This window comes from Lutra lutra, chromosome 17 (genome assembly GCF_902655055.1).
Source record: "Lutra lutra chromosome 17, mLutLut1.2, whole genome shotgun sequence".
Lineage (NCBI taxonomy): Eukaryota > Metazoa > Chordata > Mammalia > Carnivora > Mustelidae > Lutra > Lutra lutra.
In genome coordinates, this window is record NC_062294.1 from 13,962,664 (window position 1) to 13,980,252 (window position 17,589).

Genomic DNA, 17,589 nt, shown 5'->3' on the forward strand with positions numbered 1-17,589 from the left:
TTAAAATGGTTTTCAAATTAGTTGTCAAGCCTGAAAGTAAGATGTGTTATCTTAAGATGGATTCTGTTTTGGTGCCACTACTTGTACTTTTGAGTACTTGCTCCGTTCATCAGATTTTTAATTCTTGCTGTTAGCTTATAGAGGGATAATACAACGTACAAAAAATTATATTCTTTAAGATTTTATTTATTTATTTGACAGAGAGATCACAAGCAGGCAGAGAGGCAGACAGAGAGGGAGAGAGAGGAGGAAGCAGGCTCCCGGCTGAGCAGAGAACCCGATGGGCTCGATCCCAGGACCCTGAGATCATGACTTGAGCCGAAGGCAGAGGCTTAACCCACTGGGCCAACCAGGCGCCCCCAAAATAATATTCTTTTTACAGAGTTAATTCCTTCACTCTTGAAAACTTAAAGAGCTACTTCGTGGAAAGCCAGTCAGCCTTTAGCTGAATTCAGGCTCTGGAAGGGACCAAAGTCATAGCCATAATTCTTGTAATAACTCATTGTGGAGCTCCCTTGATAACACTGGAAACCTTGAGAATTTCTCACCTGTACAAAGGCATAGTAACAGACTAGTAGGTTATAGATAACTTGCGAGATGAGAGACCAGGCAAAGTCCTTCTTTGATGCCTGAAGGGAAGTTAAAGTGTCCAGCCTCAGTGAGGGGAAGAACACACCTGAAAACAACAAAGAACACCTAGAGTCAGGAGTCTTCAAAACTTACGCCCTCTTCCTTTCAAACTCTTTAAAATCAATGCAACTATTGCTGGATTATCTTTTTTTTTTTTCCTTTAGATTTTGAGAGAGGTGGGGGGGGGGGGCAGAGGGAGAGGGAGATAATCCCAAGCAGAATCTCCTGAGCCTGGAGCCTGATGTGAGGCACAGTCTCCCAACCCTGAGATCATGACCTGAGCCCAAACCAAGAGCCACACAGTTAACCAACTGAGTCACCCAGGTGCCCTACCGGATTATCTATTCCAAATGTTCTCGAACCTCTACACTTCGCTTGGTATTTCCTCTAGATCTGTCAGGGATATTAACTCAGATCACACATACATAACTACGGGAGAAATGCACTGTTTGCACCAGTCAGTAGAAGGGGAAGATATACTCGTGATCCCACCTTGAGGGCACAGTCTGTGACTTCACAGCTGTTAACAGGTGTTGCTCTGGTCAAGCGAGAACAGGTGCAGACATGCACGGACTCTTTGTACCCCCTCTCCATGTAAGATTTGGTAGAGAGCGGACGACTGCAATGTGAAGCGTGGGGAGGATGGAATTTAAAGCTATTTAAAATACATTTTGAGAAATTAGTATGATAGTGCTTTGAGCCATTTCAAATGTAGTTACTTTCTAAAAGTAAATTTATGTAAAGCCCTAATACCCGATGAATACTCACAGTATCCTGGGAACACTCACACATTTAGAGAAGGATAGACTAAAAAGCCTCAGATTCTACCTAGAAGGACAGTGAGGTGGTTGCTTCTAAAATCATGAAAGGTCTTGTGAATTTAAACTTTCATAAAGCCCCAAAATACTAGAATTAAGATGTACCCCTTGTAGTATAAAATACATTTAAGAATAAAAGGAATTCCTACTTCATATTGTTCTATCCTAAGACTGGGACTTTCCCATGTTTACTTCAGCCCTATTTGGAGTTGGTGTGTGTGTTGGGGGAGGGGCTTGGTACTTCCTAACAATAAAAAACCCTATGAAGACCCATAGGAAGCCTTCATATTTCATTTAGAACAAGTGTAGAAGTCTAAGTATAAAACTCCTGATCAGAAGTGACACCTGGGGGCACCTGGGTGGCTCAGTGGGTTAAAGCTTCTGCTCAGGTCATGATCTCAAGGTCCTGGGATCGAGTCCCACACTGGGCTCACTGCTCAGTGGGGAACCTGCTTCCTCCTCTCTGCCTACTTGTGATCTCTCTCTCTGTGTCCAATAAATAAATAAAATCTTAAAAAAAAAAAAAGTAACACCTGGTGGTAAATGGAAGGATACTAGTGGGCAGATTCTGGGAACAGAATAAAGAGGAAGTTTGTTCAGGACAGACTTCCTGTTAGAGGTAGGGGAACTGAATATATGAGTGTCTCTCTAATCTCATAAAATGCCACTATAATGATAGTGACAGGATTAAAAAAAAAAAAACCCGAAGGAAAAGGAGCGTAGAATGATAGCAACAAACTCTTGGAAGCCAGTAAACAGAAGAATGACACCGATAACAGATTCAAGAAAGGGAAAGGCAAAGTCAGCTGTGTAGAAAACCCAGAAGCAAGCCCAGAAAGGCTGGAAAATTGCTGGCATTAGATACTTCTGAAGGTAAGGTCAGATGAAAGTGGAAATAGAATTCATCCCAAGTCTGAACATAAGCAGTTAGATCCCAGACTTCCTCCCTCACCATTCACATCTAGGTATTTGCTACTCATCATGCCTTCCACCACTAAAACTAAAGGTTTATTTCCTATTGTTGAACTAGAGAGAATCCCAAATCAGGGACAATAGGTCTATTTGCAAGTAGTGGTCTATTGGGAAAGAATTAAGAGAAAGTTTTTAATTTTATTTTGAGAGCGAAGAGAGAGACAAAGTGTGCTCATGAACAGAGGAGGGGCAAAGGGAGAGAAAGAATTCTAAGCAGGCTCCAAGCTCAGTGCAAAGGCCAACTTGGGGATCTATCTTTGACCCTGAGATTATGACCTGAGCTGAAATCAAGAGTCAGACACTCAACCAACTGAGCCACCCAGGCACCTCTAAGATAAAGTTTTTATACTGCATGGTGATGCCTCCAGTCCCTTTTCTCAACAGTCTCAGAGAAGTCCACAAGGCTGACATCCTCAAAGCAGGGGTTTGGAGGGTCCTTGTATGTGAAACTGCCAGAAAGACATTAGGAAGAGCTGACAAGCTCTTTCTATGAACAGAGAGCTTCTAACTAGCATTTATTTGCTTTTTACTATCTCTGTCTTCAATATGATAAAACAGCCACATATTGAACCTCAACACTGACAACTGGAAACCAAAACAAAAAAAGAAGTTCAGAGGCATTAGAGAAAGTGAAAGAGCAGAAAAAAAACAACAAAGCCTGTAACATCCTCAGAGAGTTGAGAGGATACCATGTCCATAAAAGAACAGGATACTATGAAAAAAATATTGAGGACAAACACAATTCTTGAAAATTAAATTATCAAGATGAATACTGCAACTTCCAAACCACTGTTAAATTTATCTCCCAGAAACTAGAAGAAAAAGATGGAAAAGCAAAAAAAAAAAAAAAAAAAAAAAAAGAAAAGAAAAGAAAAGGATCAGTCTAGGCATCCCAATATCAAAATGCCAGGAATACTAGAAAAAGAGAACAAAGAAAACAAAAAATTGATAGAAATCTGTGAGAAAATTTCTCAGAACCTAAGGACACATTTCCAGGTTAAAGGACTCACCAGGAAGAGAAAGAAAATTCTAAAAACTTTTGGGAATTGGGGGCATCATACATTTTTTTAAAAATTTATTTATTTGAAAAAGAGAGCACAAGAAGGCAGAGTGGCAGGTAGATGAAAGAGGAGAAGCAGGCTCCCCAGCAGGGCTTGATCCCAGGACCCCAACATCATGACCTAAGCCAAAGGCAGACCTTTAACCCATTGAGCCACCCAGATGTCCCCATCATCATACTTCTTAACAACAACATGAGAAGCTAGAAGGCAATGGAGCTATACTTTTCAAAATTCTGTAAAAACAACTGTATCCAGAATAATGAGCAATCACGTGTGATGGCAGAGTAAGAATAGTTTTGGACCTGGAAGTCTTCAAAAAATTTACTTCTTCTGCACCCTTGCAGTAATTTCCCAGAGGATATGCTCCAGCAAAATGAGGAAGTAAACCCAGAGAGGACAACATGGGATCCAGGAGAAAGAAGATCCAACAGAGGGGAGAGGTCAAGATCATCCCCAGAATGATACTGTAGGGAGAATCCAGGATGAGCGTTGCACGGCAGACCCAGAGAATAACCAATCTGAACTGTACCGAAAGGGTGGAGGGCCCCAGAGAGGCCCTTTTATCTTTGAAAAGATAAAATAATAGGTTGCTTGATACTTTTTGAACAGAAAGAGATTTTTACTTCTAGGAGGAGTTTGGAGGTGAATCAATCATAGATTCATGCAAAACCAACCAAATGGAAAAAAAAAAAGAATTATAAACTCTAAGGAAAATGTTGTAGAAGAAAATAAACTATAATACAATTACATGGCTCATCTTTGAGAAATCATTTAGATAATCACAATAATGGAAATAAATATTAAACTGACCATAAGTTATTACTGTATTTGGAGAACATGGAAAGAGAAAAGTGTGTGTGTGTGTTGTGTATGAGTATAAGAAAGTTAAATGCTCAGCATCATAGGAAGAAATAGTACCTAAAACTGAAAATGCATGAAATAAGTAATAAGCATGTTAGTTGTTAAATTTCAAAGAACCGGGGTGCCTGGGTGACTCAGTCAGTTAGGCATCTGCCTTTGGCTCAGATCATGATCCCACGATTCTGGAATCAAGCCCCGCATCCGGCTCCCTGCTCAGCAGGAAGCCTGCTTCTCCCTTTCCCACTCCCCCTGCTTGTGTTCCCTCTCTCGCTGTGTCTCTCTCTGTCAAATAAATAAATGAAATCTTTAAAAAACATTTTTTTCCAAAGAACCAGTTAAAAAAAAAGCAGATGGTAGCCTTCTCTGGGAAAGGGGAATGAGGTGAGGAGGAAGAAAGGACTGCTCATTTTTGCCTTGAATTACTTTGACTTTTAAAATTATGTATAATAGGGGCGCCTGGGTGGCTCAGTGGGTTAAAGCCTCTGCCTTCGGCTTGGGTCATGATCCCAGGGTCCTGGGATCGGGCCCCGCGTCGGGCTCTCTGCTCAGTGGGGAACCTGCTTCCTCCTCTCTCTCTCTCTGCCTGCCTCTCTGCCTACTTGTGATCTCTGTCAAATAAATAAAATCTTTTAATAAAAAAAAATAAAATTATGTATAATAACTTTAACTAAAATACTGTCTTTTTTTTTTTAAGATTTTATTTATTTATTTGACAGACAGAGATCACAAGTAGGCAGAGAAGCAGGCAGAGAGAGAGGAGGAAGCAGGTTCCCCGCTGAGCAGAGACCCTGGGATCATGACCCGAGCCGAAAGCAGAGGCTTTAACCCACTGAGCCACCCAGGCGCCCCTAAAACACTGTCTTTTAATGGTACAAAATAAAGAAACTGAGCTTTCTCCTGAGATACCCAGGTCAGGACAGAAGAGACCTCTGTACCTGCATTGTTGGACTCCAAAATCAGGGTCACTACACAGAACAGGTTCACGTTAGCATTGAAGACCACAAATTCCACAAAGAGGCTTTTGGTGCAATGGTCAAGCCAGTGGCTCTGTTCAAGATGCTGCAGAACTCTGGGAAAACAGAACGACAGGGTCAGCTGCTTTCTCCATTCAATCCCGCAAAGGAGAAAAATGGCCTGGCATTTCCAGTATCATGTACCAGTTGCAAAGCTACATTCCAAATATCGTTTGCCTACAGAGTACTATTACTAATCCCCCAACTTTCACTAGTATCAGTTCACACAGATAGAAATTGAGAGGTCTATAAAGATGAAAGTTTTTTTTTTTTTAAAGATTTTATTTATTTATTTGTCAGAGAGAGAGGGAGAGAGAGCAAGCACAGGCAGACAGAGTGGCAGGCAGAGGCAGAGGGAGAAGCAGGCTCCCTGACAAGCAAGGAGCCCGATGTGGGACTCGATCCCAGGACGCTGGGATCATGACCTGAGCCGAAGGCAGCTGCTTAACCAACTGAGCCACCCAGGCGCCCCAAAGATGAAAGTTTTCATAAGAGCATTCACAATCAGGTTTAAATGTTCAAGAGAACGGATTTGGTGTTTAACACCTAGGGTAGAATTAACACCTACCGCGATTACTCCACGACTTCTAAATGTTAAATGCTTCTCTTTATTTGTTAAGATTTTACTTATTTGAGAGTGTGAGAAAGCACAAGCCGGGGGGAGCTGCCGAGGGAGAGGGAGAAGCAGACTTCCTGTGTTTTTGAGTAAATTCTTGCTGTAAACTTAAACGAAGAGGTAATTTAAGCCTTTGCATATATAATGATAAAAATTCTTATCACATACACATACAAAAACACTCTAAAGTCTCTGGAAATTTGACTGTGAATATTTGCATTGATTATGGCTCATGAAAGGCAATGCTTCCTCTTTTTTTTTTTTTTTTAAAGATCTTATTTATTTGTCAGGGACAGGGGGAGAGAGAACGAGCGAGCACAGGCAGACAGAGAGGCAGGCAGAGGCAGAGGGAGAAGCAGGTTCCCTGCCGAGCAAGGAGCCCGATGTGGGACTCGATCCCAGGACCCTGGGTTCATGACCTGAGCCGAAGGCAGCCGCTTAACCAACTGAGCCACCCAGGTGTCCCGCAATGCTTCCTCTTAAATTTGAAGATTATAGTTTGCCTAAACTAGGGATACCAGAATTGAGATTGGAAGGTGTTTTCCCAGATGACAAAAAAAAAAAAAAAAAAAAAAAAAAAAAATGAGTTTGGGCAAATTGCCAAACCAAAACATATCTGTAGTTTGAGGTTGAACAAGGAATTTTTAAACTAAAAGGTACATTTCTTTAAAAGTCTAAGAAGTATCCACAAGGGGGACGCCTGGGTGGCTCAGTCGGTTAAACATCTGCCTTTGGCTCAGGTCATTATCCCAGGGTCCTGGGATCGAGTCCCATGCTGGGCTCCTTTCTCTCTCTGCCTGCCTCTCCCATTGCTTGTGCTTGCACTGTCTCTCTGACAAATAAATAAATAAATAAAATCTTGGGGGGGGGGTGTCAGATTTCTCTTAAAAAAAAAAAAAAAGAAAAGAAGTGTCTACAAGTGTCACAGACAACTGAGCACCATTATGGCAGCAGTAACTGTCCTAAGAAGAGACACGTCCTGGTTCTCCTGTCCAGGGCTTAGGCTTCCTCACCTGATAGCAGTACGGGAGCTTCTTCCAAGTCTCACAACATACCCTCCTCCTGAGTAAGTGGCAAATTCCCCTTGGACAGGACAGCCCCCCGCTATCTCTTGATTCTGATAATGCCAAATGCTCTCTGATTTTGTGACGTTTATATCAGGCGGGCCCCAGTTTACTCCATAGTTCTCTGTATCCTCCTGATCTTGAGGAGATGGCTTCGCTTGTTCTTGGGGAGACACTCCAGTTGGAAGGAGTACGGCACTAGGAATGCGAATCTGACGAAGCAGAACATTGCCCAGAAGAAAGGAGTTCCCATCAGCAATAAATCCTAACAAAAAGAGTACAAGAAACCATTTTCACAACTGCCTTATTAAGTTAGTAACAGAAAATGCACACTTTCACCACTATTTTAAAAAAACATATTTGGACTTTCTAGTTAATGCAACCAGGCAAGAAAATGAAATAAGCATAAAAATAAGGAAGTGAAATGGTCATCATTTGTAAAGGACACATAGGTGATCTAGATGAATCAGGAGAATCAACTGAAAGGCATCAGCAGGACAGTGAAACAGGAGGTGGCCCGCTTGTATCTCCTCTCAGCAACAGTAATCCACAGATGAAAGTGCCTTTGTGGGAGCCTTGGGATCCAAAGGTAGGGAACTGTGAAACCCCAGTGGAGTCCAAGACTGACAAAGTCCATTCTGAGAAGGCACGTCCATGCCCAGATGGCAGACTCACCACCTATGGTCCTGATAACAGACCCAGAAACAGATCTGCCCCTGTGGACTTAGCTACAGCACCATACACCAAGGGACCCAGGAGTCAATTCTGCCTGTGTCTCAGATAACAGGCCTTTAGACCTTAGTTCTGAGTGCCAGTCCCTCTCAGCCACAGTCCCAAAGTCCCTGGAGGCAAGCTCACCAAATTCGGTCTGTCTGTAGATCCTGCAATGGCCTTTAACTGGACTCCAGCCCCTCTCGGCTACAGTCCATGAGCAGTCCTGCTAGTCCAGAGACCAGCTGGGAGACACACCTGTCAATGTGACTGGAGAGAAGCCTACCACCCTGGTCTGACTTCAGATCCTGAAACTTCTAACTTGCCTCCAGGCCATTCCAGCCTGGAGCCATTGCTCCAGGGAGCAATCCTGGTGGGGGACACACTCATCCATCCCTCCAGAACCAGGTCTGTAGATACTGGTCCTGGCTATGGATCCTGAACATCCTGAGGACTCCATTCCTGTCCCTCTCAGCCACAATCCAGGGCCCATCCTGCCTGCCCAGGGACCCACCCAGCGACCCAGCAGGAGCCCTCCCAGAAATCCGGGGGGAGCCACACTCATTCTTGCATTTGGTAACAGGCCTGTTCTTCTCCAACCCTTGTCCCGGTGCCAGCCCCACTGAACAAGGTTCTGCAGTCAGTCCTGTCCACCCAGAGAGCAGACCAGATCCACACCTATCCGAGCCCCTGGTAACAGGCCTACAAACTGTGGACCCCACTGTGGATGTAACCACAGCCACATGACCTAACTCCATCCCTGATCAACTTAGATTCTGGAGGTAATTCATCATCCTGGGGAACTGACAGAAGAAGGTTTTTACTTGCCAAAATTGGTCTGTAAAGACTAGAAAAGGTGTTTGCTCCTTCAAATGCATGAACACCAATCCAAGACTATATAGATCACAGAGAATTAGGATCAGACAAACATGACACCATCAAAGGAAACTCCTCAAGTTCCACTAAATGACTCCAAAGATACAGAGGTCTGTGAACTGCCTCAGAAATCAAAATAATATTCTTAAAGAAACTCAGTGAAAAGCTGAGAACACAAATAAATGAAATCAGGGAAACAATGCAGGGACAAATGGTAATTTTAACAAATAGAAACCATAAAAAAGAACTAAAGAGAAATTCTGGAGATGAATAATTCCATGGTAGAACTGAAAAATTCAATACAAAGCTTCAACAGTAGACTTAATCACGCAGAAGAAATAATCCGTGAACTTGAGGAGAGGTCATTTGAAGTTAGCCAGTTCAAGGAACAAAAAGAAAAATGAACGACAAAGATTGAACAAAGCCTCTGTCACTTCCGGACACTGTCAAAAGGACAAATATACATATCATGGGAATTTCAGAGGATGAGGAGAGACAAAGAGGCAGAAAACTTATTTAAAGAAACGAATAGTTGAAAATGTCCCAAATTTTGGTAAAAATAGAGACATCTGGTACATGAAGCACAAAGGACCCCAAGTCAGATCAACCCAAGGAAGATTACTCTAAGATACTTTATTACTTTATTGTTTATCAAACTGTTAAAAGTCAAAAACAGAAAATTCTGAAAACAAAGAAAAAAAATAACTTTACACACACACACACACACACACACACACAACCCCCCAAAGGCTATCAGATTTCTCAGCAGAGATCCTGCAGGCCAGAGGGAGTAGAATGATATATTCAAAGTACTTGAAAGCAAAAAAACAAAACAAGACTTGCCAACCCAAACCACTATACCCAACAAAACTGTCCTTCAGAAGTGAAGAGAGCTAAAATCAGCCCCAGACAAACAAAAGATTAGGGAGTTTATCACCACCAGGTCTTACAAGGGATGCTAGAGGGAATTCTTTTAACTGAAAGGAAAGGAGGCTGTGTGACAACATGAAAGTATAAAACTCACAGGTAAAGGTAAATATATAGTCCAATTCAGAGCTTGGTACTACTGTAGTGGTGTGTAAATCACTTTTATCTTTAATATAAAAGTTAAAGACTATAGTGTTAAAAATAACTACCACTATAATAATACATCAGTGAGGGACGCCTGGGTGGCTCAGTTGGTTGGACAACTGCCTTCGGCTCAGGTCATGATCCTGGGGTCCCGGGATCGAGTCCCGCATCGGGCTCCCAGCTCCATGGGGAGTCTGCTTCTCCCTCTGACCTTCTCCTCGCTCGTGCTCTCTCTCACTGTCTCTCTCTCAAGTGAATAAATAAAAATCTTAAAAAATAATAATAATACATCAGTGAATGACAGCATAGGAAGAAAGGCAGTGGGACATCAATTACATAAAGCACAAGGAAAGGAGAAGTAAAAGCATAGAGGTTGTTGTTGTTGTTTTAATGTACAGGCAGAACAATCTTATTATTATTATTTTTTAATAATCTCTACACCCAGTGTGGGGCTTGAACTCACAACCCTGAGATCAAGAGTTGCATGCTCTACTGACTGAGCCAATCAGGCACCTCCAAATGATTAAAGTTAAGTTGTTTTCAGCTTAAAACATACTGTTATAGGGGCGCCTGGGTGGCTCAGTGGGTTAAAGCCTCTGCCTTCGGCTCAGGTCATGATCCCAGAGTCCTGGGATCGAGCCCTGCATCGGGCTCTCTGCTTGGCCAGGAGCCTGCTTCCTTCTCTCTCTCTGCCTGCCTCTGCCTACTTGTGATCTCTGTCTGTCAAATAAATAAAAAAAAAAAAATTAAAAACAAAACAAAACAAAAACCAGACTGTTATAAAATATTTTACGTAAGCCTTATGATAACAGTAAAGCAAAATCTGTAATAAATGCAAAACAATGAAAGGAAGGGAATTAAAGCATACCACTACAAAAATATAAATCACAAAGATACCAAAAGAATAAAAGAGGAACAAAGGAACTGAAAAAACAATCAGAAAATAATAAAGTGCCAATAGAAGGTTCTTATCAATAATTAAATGTCAAAAGATTAAATTCTTCAATCAAAAGACAGAGTGACTGAATGGTAAAAATACAAGATCCAATAATATACTGCCTATGAGAGACTCACTTTAGTTTTAAGTACACACATAGGCTGAAACTGAAGGTTTGGAAAAAAATATACCCCATGCAAATGGCAACCAAAAGAGAACAGAAGTAGCTCTAACTTATAACAGAAAAAACAGAATTTCAGGGGTGCCTGGGTGGCTCAGTTGGTTAAGTGGCTGCCTTCAGCTCAGGTCACAATCCCTGGGATCAAGCCCCATGTTGGGCTCCTTGCTCAGCAGGGAGCCTGCTTCTCCCTCTCCCTCTGCATGCCTCTCCCCCTGTTTGTACTCCCTCTCTCTGACACATAAATAAATAAAATCTATACAAAATAAAACAAAAAAACAGAATTTCAGTGAAACTCACAACAGACAGGGAAGGTCACTTATGATAAAGTGATACAGGGCTCACTTCATAAAGAGGACAAAACAATTGTAAATATATATGCACCCAACCTTGGAACACCAAAATAAGTAAAGTAAATGTTACCTGATAGAAGAAATAGATAGCAATACGGTAACAGTAGGTGATTTCAATACCCCACTGTCAACAATGGGTAGACTGTCTAGACAGAAAATCAGTAAGTTAATACTATGAGCCAGATGGACCTAAAAGATATATGTAGAACATTCCATTCAACCAGAATATACATTCCTCACAAGTACACCTGGAACATTCTCCAGGATAGATCCTACATTGGGCCACAAAGCAAATCTTCACAAATTTAAGGAGACTGAAAGCATATATATCAAGTATTCTTTCTGACCACAATGTATGAAATCAGAAATCAGTAACAGGATGCAAATTGGAAAATTTACAAACACATGGAAATTCAACACCACACTTCTGAACAGCCAATGGGTCAAGTTAGGAAATTAAAAAGTACCTTGAGACAAACAAAAATGCACATAAAAATGTCATACCAAACTTATGGGATGCAGCAAAAACAGTTCCAAAGAGGGCATTTTATAGTAATAAACACCTATTTTATGAAAAAAAGAAAGCTCTCAACTAAACAAGGTAACTTTGGTCTTCAAGAAACTAGTAAAAAAAAGAACAAACTAAGCCCAAAGTTAGCAGAGGGAAGTAAATAATAAAGATTAGAGTAGAAATAAATGAAATAAAGACAAGTTAAATAGAATATACAAAAATAAAAATATTTTGAAAGACAAAACTGATACACCTTTAGGCTAAACGAAGAAAAAGAGGATTCAAATAAAATTATTAAAGAGTAGACATTAACACTGGTATCACAAAAACAAAGGATTATAAGAGACTACTGCGAACAACTGTATGCCAACAAACTGGACAGCTTAGAATGGATAAATTCCTAGAAACACACAGCTTATCAAGCCTAAATAAAGACAAAATAGAAAATCTGAACAGACTATTAACAAATAAGGAGACCGTAATCAAAAATTTCCCAACAAAGACAAGACCAGGACCAGATGGCTTCATGGGTGAATTCTACCAAACATTTAAAGAAGAATTAAGTTGTTTTCAGCTTAAAACAGACTGTTATAGGGGCTGTTATTTGAGGATTCTTTCAAAAAATTAAAATGGAGGGGCCCCCGGGTGGCTCAGTGGGTTAAGCCTCTGCCTTCAGCTCGGGTCATGATCTCAGGGTCCTGGGATCGAGCCCCGCATTGGGCTCTCTGCTCAGTGGGGAGCCTGCTTCCGCCCCCCTCCCCACCTGCCTCTCTACTTGTGATCTCTGTCAAATAAATAAATAAAATCTTAAAAAAAATTAAAATGGAAGAAATTGTTCAAAATTCATTTTATGAGGCCAACATTACCCTCATACCACAGCCTACAAGAAAGGAAAATCACAGGCCAGTATCCCTGATGAACACAAATGCAAAAATCCTCAACAAAATACAAACATATGAAGTTCAAAAGTACATTTAAAAAGATCGCACACTGCAACTGAGTGGTTTATGTCCTGAGTTGCAAGGATGACTCAACATACACAATTCAGTAGACGTGATATACCACATTAGCAGAACGAAGGATTAAATCACATGATGATTTCCAAAGATGCACAAAGGAGCACCTGGGTGGCTCAGTCATTAGGCGTCTGCCTTTGGCTTGGGTCATGATCCCCGGTACAGATAACATGATCTTATATATAGAAAACCCCGTAGAACGCCACAAAAACAAAGACAAAAACCCGTGAGAACCAATAAATGAGTTTAGTAAAGTTGCAGGAAACAAAATCAGTACACAAAAATCAGGTGCATTTTGTTACATGGACAACGAATTACCAGAAAAAGAAAGAGAATAATCTCATTTACAAAAGTATCAAAAAGAAGGAAATATCTGGGAATAGATTTAACTGAGAGGGTGAGAGGTCTGTACAATGAAAACCGTAAGACACTGATGAAAGAAATAAAGACACAAATAACTAGAAAGATATTCCCTGTTTATGCATTAAAAGAATATTGTTAAAATGTCCGTATCACCCAAAGTGATCTACAAATTCTGTGCAATACCCATCAAAATTCAGGCGTTTTTTTCACAGAAATAGAAGAACAATCCTAAAATTTGTATGAACCCCACCAAACATGCCAAAGAGACAGAGTGATCTTGAAAAGGAAAAAGCTGGAGGCATCCCATGTCCTAATGTCAAACCGCACTACAGAAGCTATTGTAATCAAAACTGTGTGCTATTGGCATAAAAACAGACACACAGGATGATGGAACTAAATGAGGAGGCCAGAATCAACTCATGCATTTATGGCCAACTCCTCTATGGAAAGGGTGCCAAGTATACACAGTGGGGCAAGACGGTCTCTTCAACCAACGAGACTGAAAAAACTGGATACCTGAATGCAAGAGAATCAGACTGGACCCTTTCCCTATGCCACATACAACAATCAGTTCCAGATGGATTCCCAACTCAACTGTAAGACCTGGAACTGTAAAACTCCTGGAAGAAAACAGGTGCAAAGCTCCCTGACATTGGTCTTGGCATTTCTTTGGAGAGAACATCAGAAACCAAAATTAAACAAGGGAGAATACAACAAAAAACTTTCTGCACAGTGCCGGAGACCAACAAAGTAAAAAGTCAAACTATGCAATGGGAGAAAGTATTTGTAAACCATGCATCTAATAAGGGGTCAATATCCAAAATACCTAGGATCCCACGCAACTGAATACCACAAAAATAACGGATTTAAAAATGGGCAAAAGACCTGAATACACTTTTTTAAAAAGATTTTATTTATTTGACAGACAGAGATCACAAGTAGGCAGAGAGGCAGAGAGAGAGAGTGGGGGGAGCAGGCTCCCTGCTGAGCAGAGAACCTGATGCGGGGCTCGATCCCAGGACCCTGGGATCATGACCTGAGCTGAAGGCAGAGGCTTAACCAACTGAGGCACCCAGGTGCCCCTCAGTCAGTCTGTACTGAGCTCACACCAGGCCCTGCTCTAGGTGCCAGGAGCAGAGTGGATGAAAGAGCGTCCTCGTCCACAGGGAGCGCACATTTGAGAAGCAAGAGAGACAGGCAGTACCCAAACATTATCCAGGGCATGAGAGCGCTAAGAACAAAAATTAGGTAGGATGAGGACAGAGAGTGGTGGGGAGGGAACAGTGCTATTCGTTGGTAAGGAAGGATTAGAGACAGTTTCTCTGAGGAGTGGCTTGTGAGAGAGACCACAATGCAGAGATCTCTCCAGGCATCAGCATGATCCCAGTCCCCTGAGGTGAGAACGTGTTCATGTGGGAAGGCACCGAAGCCTGCGCGGCTGATGGGGAGTGGAGGAGGGTCCAGATGTAGTCAGGGGCAGCTCTGGGAAGTCCCCTGTAAGCTCTGGAAAGAGTCTGCAATTTGAAGTATGATAGAAACTACGGGAGGTTCTGAACAGGGGAAGAATACAGATTTATGTTCAAAACCATAGCATGGGGAGGACGGAATGAAGAACGGCAAGGGCAGAGGGAAGGTTGGCCCAAATGAGAGGTGAAAACAGCACCTTCCTCAGTTATGACTTGCATTTTCTCACGAGGGCACTTACAAAGCCTCTCATCTATTCCAGAGCCCTGGGTATTGTTTGAAAACACCAGTTTGCACTGGGCTGTTGGAGATGTGGGCAGACTTAGACATTGCTCATGGGAGCATTAGTTGGTACAATAAGGAGAAGACTGGCAGTATCTTTTAAGATTGAGAATGTATACATGGGGCGCCTGGGTGGCTCAGTGGGTTAAGCCTCTGCCTTAACCCACTGGGATCGAGGGTCCTGGGATCGAGCCCCACTTCGGGTTCACTGCTCAGCAGGGAGTTTGCTTCTCCCTCTTCTCTGCCTCTCCCCTCTACTTGTGCTCTTGCTCTCTCTCAAATGAATAAAATTTAAAACTGTTTTAGAAACAACTTATCCAGTGTATACTATGGGTCAGACATTGTTCTAAGATCTATTGAATTTTTAATCGATCTTCCAGGGGAAGTCCTAAGATTATCCTCATAATATAGACGGGGAAACTGAGGCACAACACGTTGTCATTTACCCAAGAACACACTGCTAATAGGTAGAGTGCCAGGATCTGAACCTGGCCAGAGTCTGGCCCCCGAGTCTGTCCTCTCAGACACTATACCGCAGAGCCCCAGACTGAAGGGGGACCATGCCTGTCGCGCTGGCATCAGCCGAGGCCACCCAGGGTTTGATTCACTTTCTATGTGGTCAGTATTTTATTCAGCACAAAGTTACAGACTGCCCATACAATGTGTGCTGAACCTACAGCCGTCACCATCCAAACGCGAACTAGAAAGAATCAACACACAGGGCACCCGAGGGACTCAGCCCGACTCTTGATTTCGGCTCACGTTGTGATCTCAGGGTCATCAGACCGAGCCCCTCTGCTGAGCCCTGTGATGGGTTCAGCATGGAGTCTGTGGGAGATGGACTCTCTCCTTCTCCCTCTGCCCCTCCCCCGCCGGTACACAGGCATTATAAATAATTAAATACTTTTTTAAAAAAAGGAATCAACATGCAATGCATAGGAATTGCAATCTGTGTAAAAACCCTCCGAAATGAACTCAAAACACCTTTACTGAGATGAGCATGTCTTTTAGGTTTCTTTCCCCAGGAACCTAAGGTATGTTCTAAATCCCACAAGGAAGCCACCGATCCTGAGGATAAATGAACTCAACAACTTCCAGAATACAGCTCACTCAAGATCTAAAGTAACGACAACGCATTGGTAACTGGTGGAAAACATCGACCAAGAAGTGTCCAAGGAGCTGGCGCCCGGGACTGGGTCCGTACCTCTGTAATCCCCATACAGGTTAGGAAGGAGGGTGCGATTGGCCCACAGGTAGAAATGCTTCGGAAGTCTGATCTCTGAGAGACGATGGGAAAAGCTCCTCTGGATCACTTGATGGAGGTAAAACCTATTCGAGTTCTGTGCTGAGTAGACTGTAGTCATCAACAAGGTAAGGAAGAGGATTTGAACTAGGATACAAGAGGGGGAAACGATCAGTTGAGTGGTTAGCTTAGAAATTCTCTACACCTTCTCCATGGTTCCTAAGACTTGGCAATTCCATATGGTTCAACCTAACATCTGTAAACAGATGAACCAATGTATTTGCCACATAGGGGGGCCTACAAACACTGATATATGCCTTCCCAGAATTATTCTGCCACTAATCAGAAATTTTACTTGAAATAAGGTACACAATATGCCGCAGGAAAATTGTTGTATTTTAATTCTTATAACTAAATGCACCCCGGCCCCAATCTTTCTCTCTCTGTGTTCAGACTGTGTTCAGCAGAAAGGGAAGGCCAATAAACACAGAAGTGGCCTTCTTTGGTCTGGGAAATCCAATAACTTCAACACTGTATGTGCTGACCCAGTTCCCTGGCACTGGGCAGACTGCCAGTTTTGAAGGCATATCCGTTTTCCCTCCAGCCTGGGAAGTGTAGAGAGCAGGCTGTGTTATTACGTTCCAGGTGCCGAGGAAGGGACTGATCCAAGCACACACCAACCTACCATGACTCCTAAGTTCAAGTGTCTTCCCATTTACCACACCATCTAGGGCTCCATGTTTCTTCCAAGGTGAGCATTTAAAAAAAAAAATTTTTTTTTAAAGATTTTATTCATTTATTTGACAGAGGGAGAAACACCCAGAGCAGGAACACAAGCAGGGGGAGTGGGAGAAGCAGGCTTCCCCGCTGGGCAGGGAGCCTGATACGGGGCTCGATCCCAGGACCCTGGCATCATGATCTGAGCTGAAGATAGATGCTTAATGACCGAGCTACACAGGTACCCTCAGAATTTTAAGATAGCTTTTCGCTGTCCTGTATTTTCACTTTCTTCCCTGCTGCCATATACCCTCTTTCAGAGGCGGCCGTTCTGGGCGTGTCTACTTTGGGGACCTAAGGTCGCCCTCTGGTGGACGGTCCTTGGATTCGACTTGGGGGAAAAAAGCCCCCTTGGCCCTGGGTCCAACCAAATTCAACACTGTAGCGAGACCAATAGCTAATCTGATACGGTGGCTTCCATCTCTTTTCTTCCTCTTTTTATATTTTTCCCCAACACTCCACTGCAACTTTTTAAAAATTGAAGTAACATACATTTATTATAAAAGTTTGGGGAAAAAGAACTAAAGATTTTAAGAAAACATTAACATTTGGAATATATCCTTTAATCAATTGTCTTAATATGTTTGTAGAGTAGCTTTCCACATCACTACATTTTCCTTAACATTTTAAAACATGATTTTACTTATTTATTTGACAGAGAGAGACAGCGAGAGAGGGAACACAACCAGGGAGAGTGGGAAAGGGAGAAGTAGGCTTCCTGCTGAGCAGGGAGCCCGATGTGGAGCTCGATCCCAGGTTCCTGGGATCATGA

The 17,589-nt window shown here is 42.4% G+C and overlaps 1 protein-coding gene across 1 annotated transcript in view; it reads right to left on the bottom strand.

Moving 5' to 3' along the window:
* PKD1L3 (polycystin 1 like 3, transient receptor potential channel interacting) overlaps window positions 1-17,589 on the bottom strand; it is a 64,645-nt gene that overhangs the window by 6,142 nt on the left and 40,914 nt on the right. The window contains 4 exon segments of the mRNA XM_047711834.1: window positions 549-676; window positions 5,278-5,411; window positions 6,985-7,300; window positions 16,002-16,187. Of these exon segments, the coding sequence (XP_047567790.1) occupies window positions 549-676; window positions 5,278-5,411; window positions 6,985-7,300; window positions 16,002-16,187 (764 nt within the window).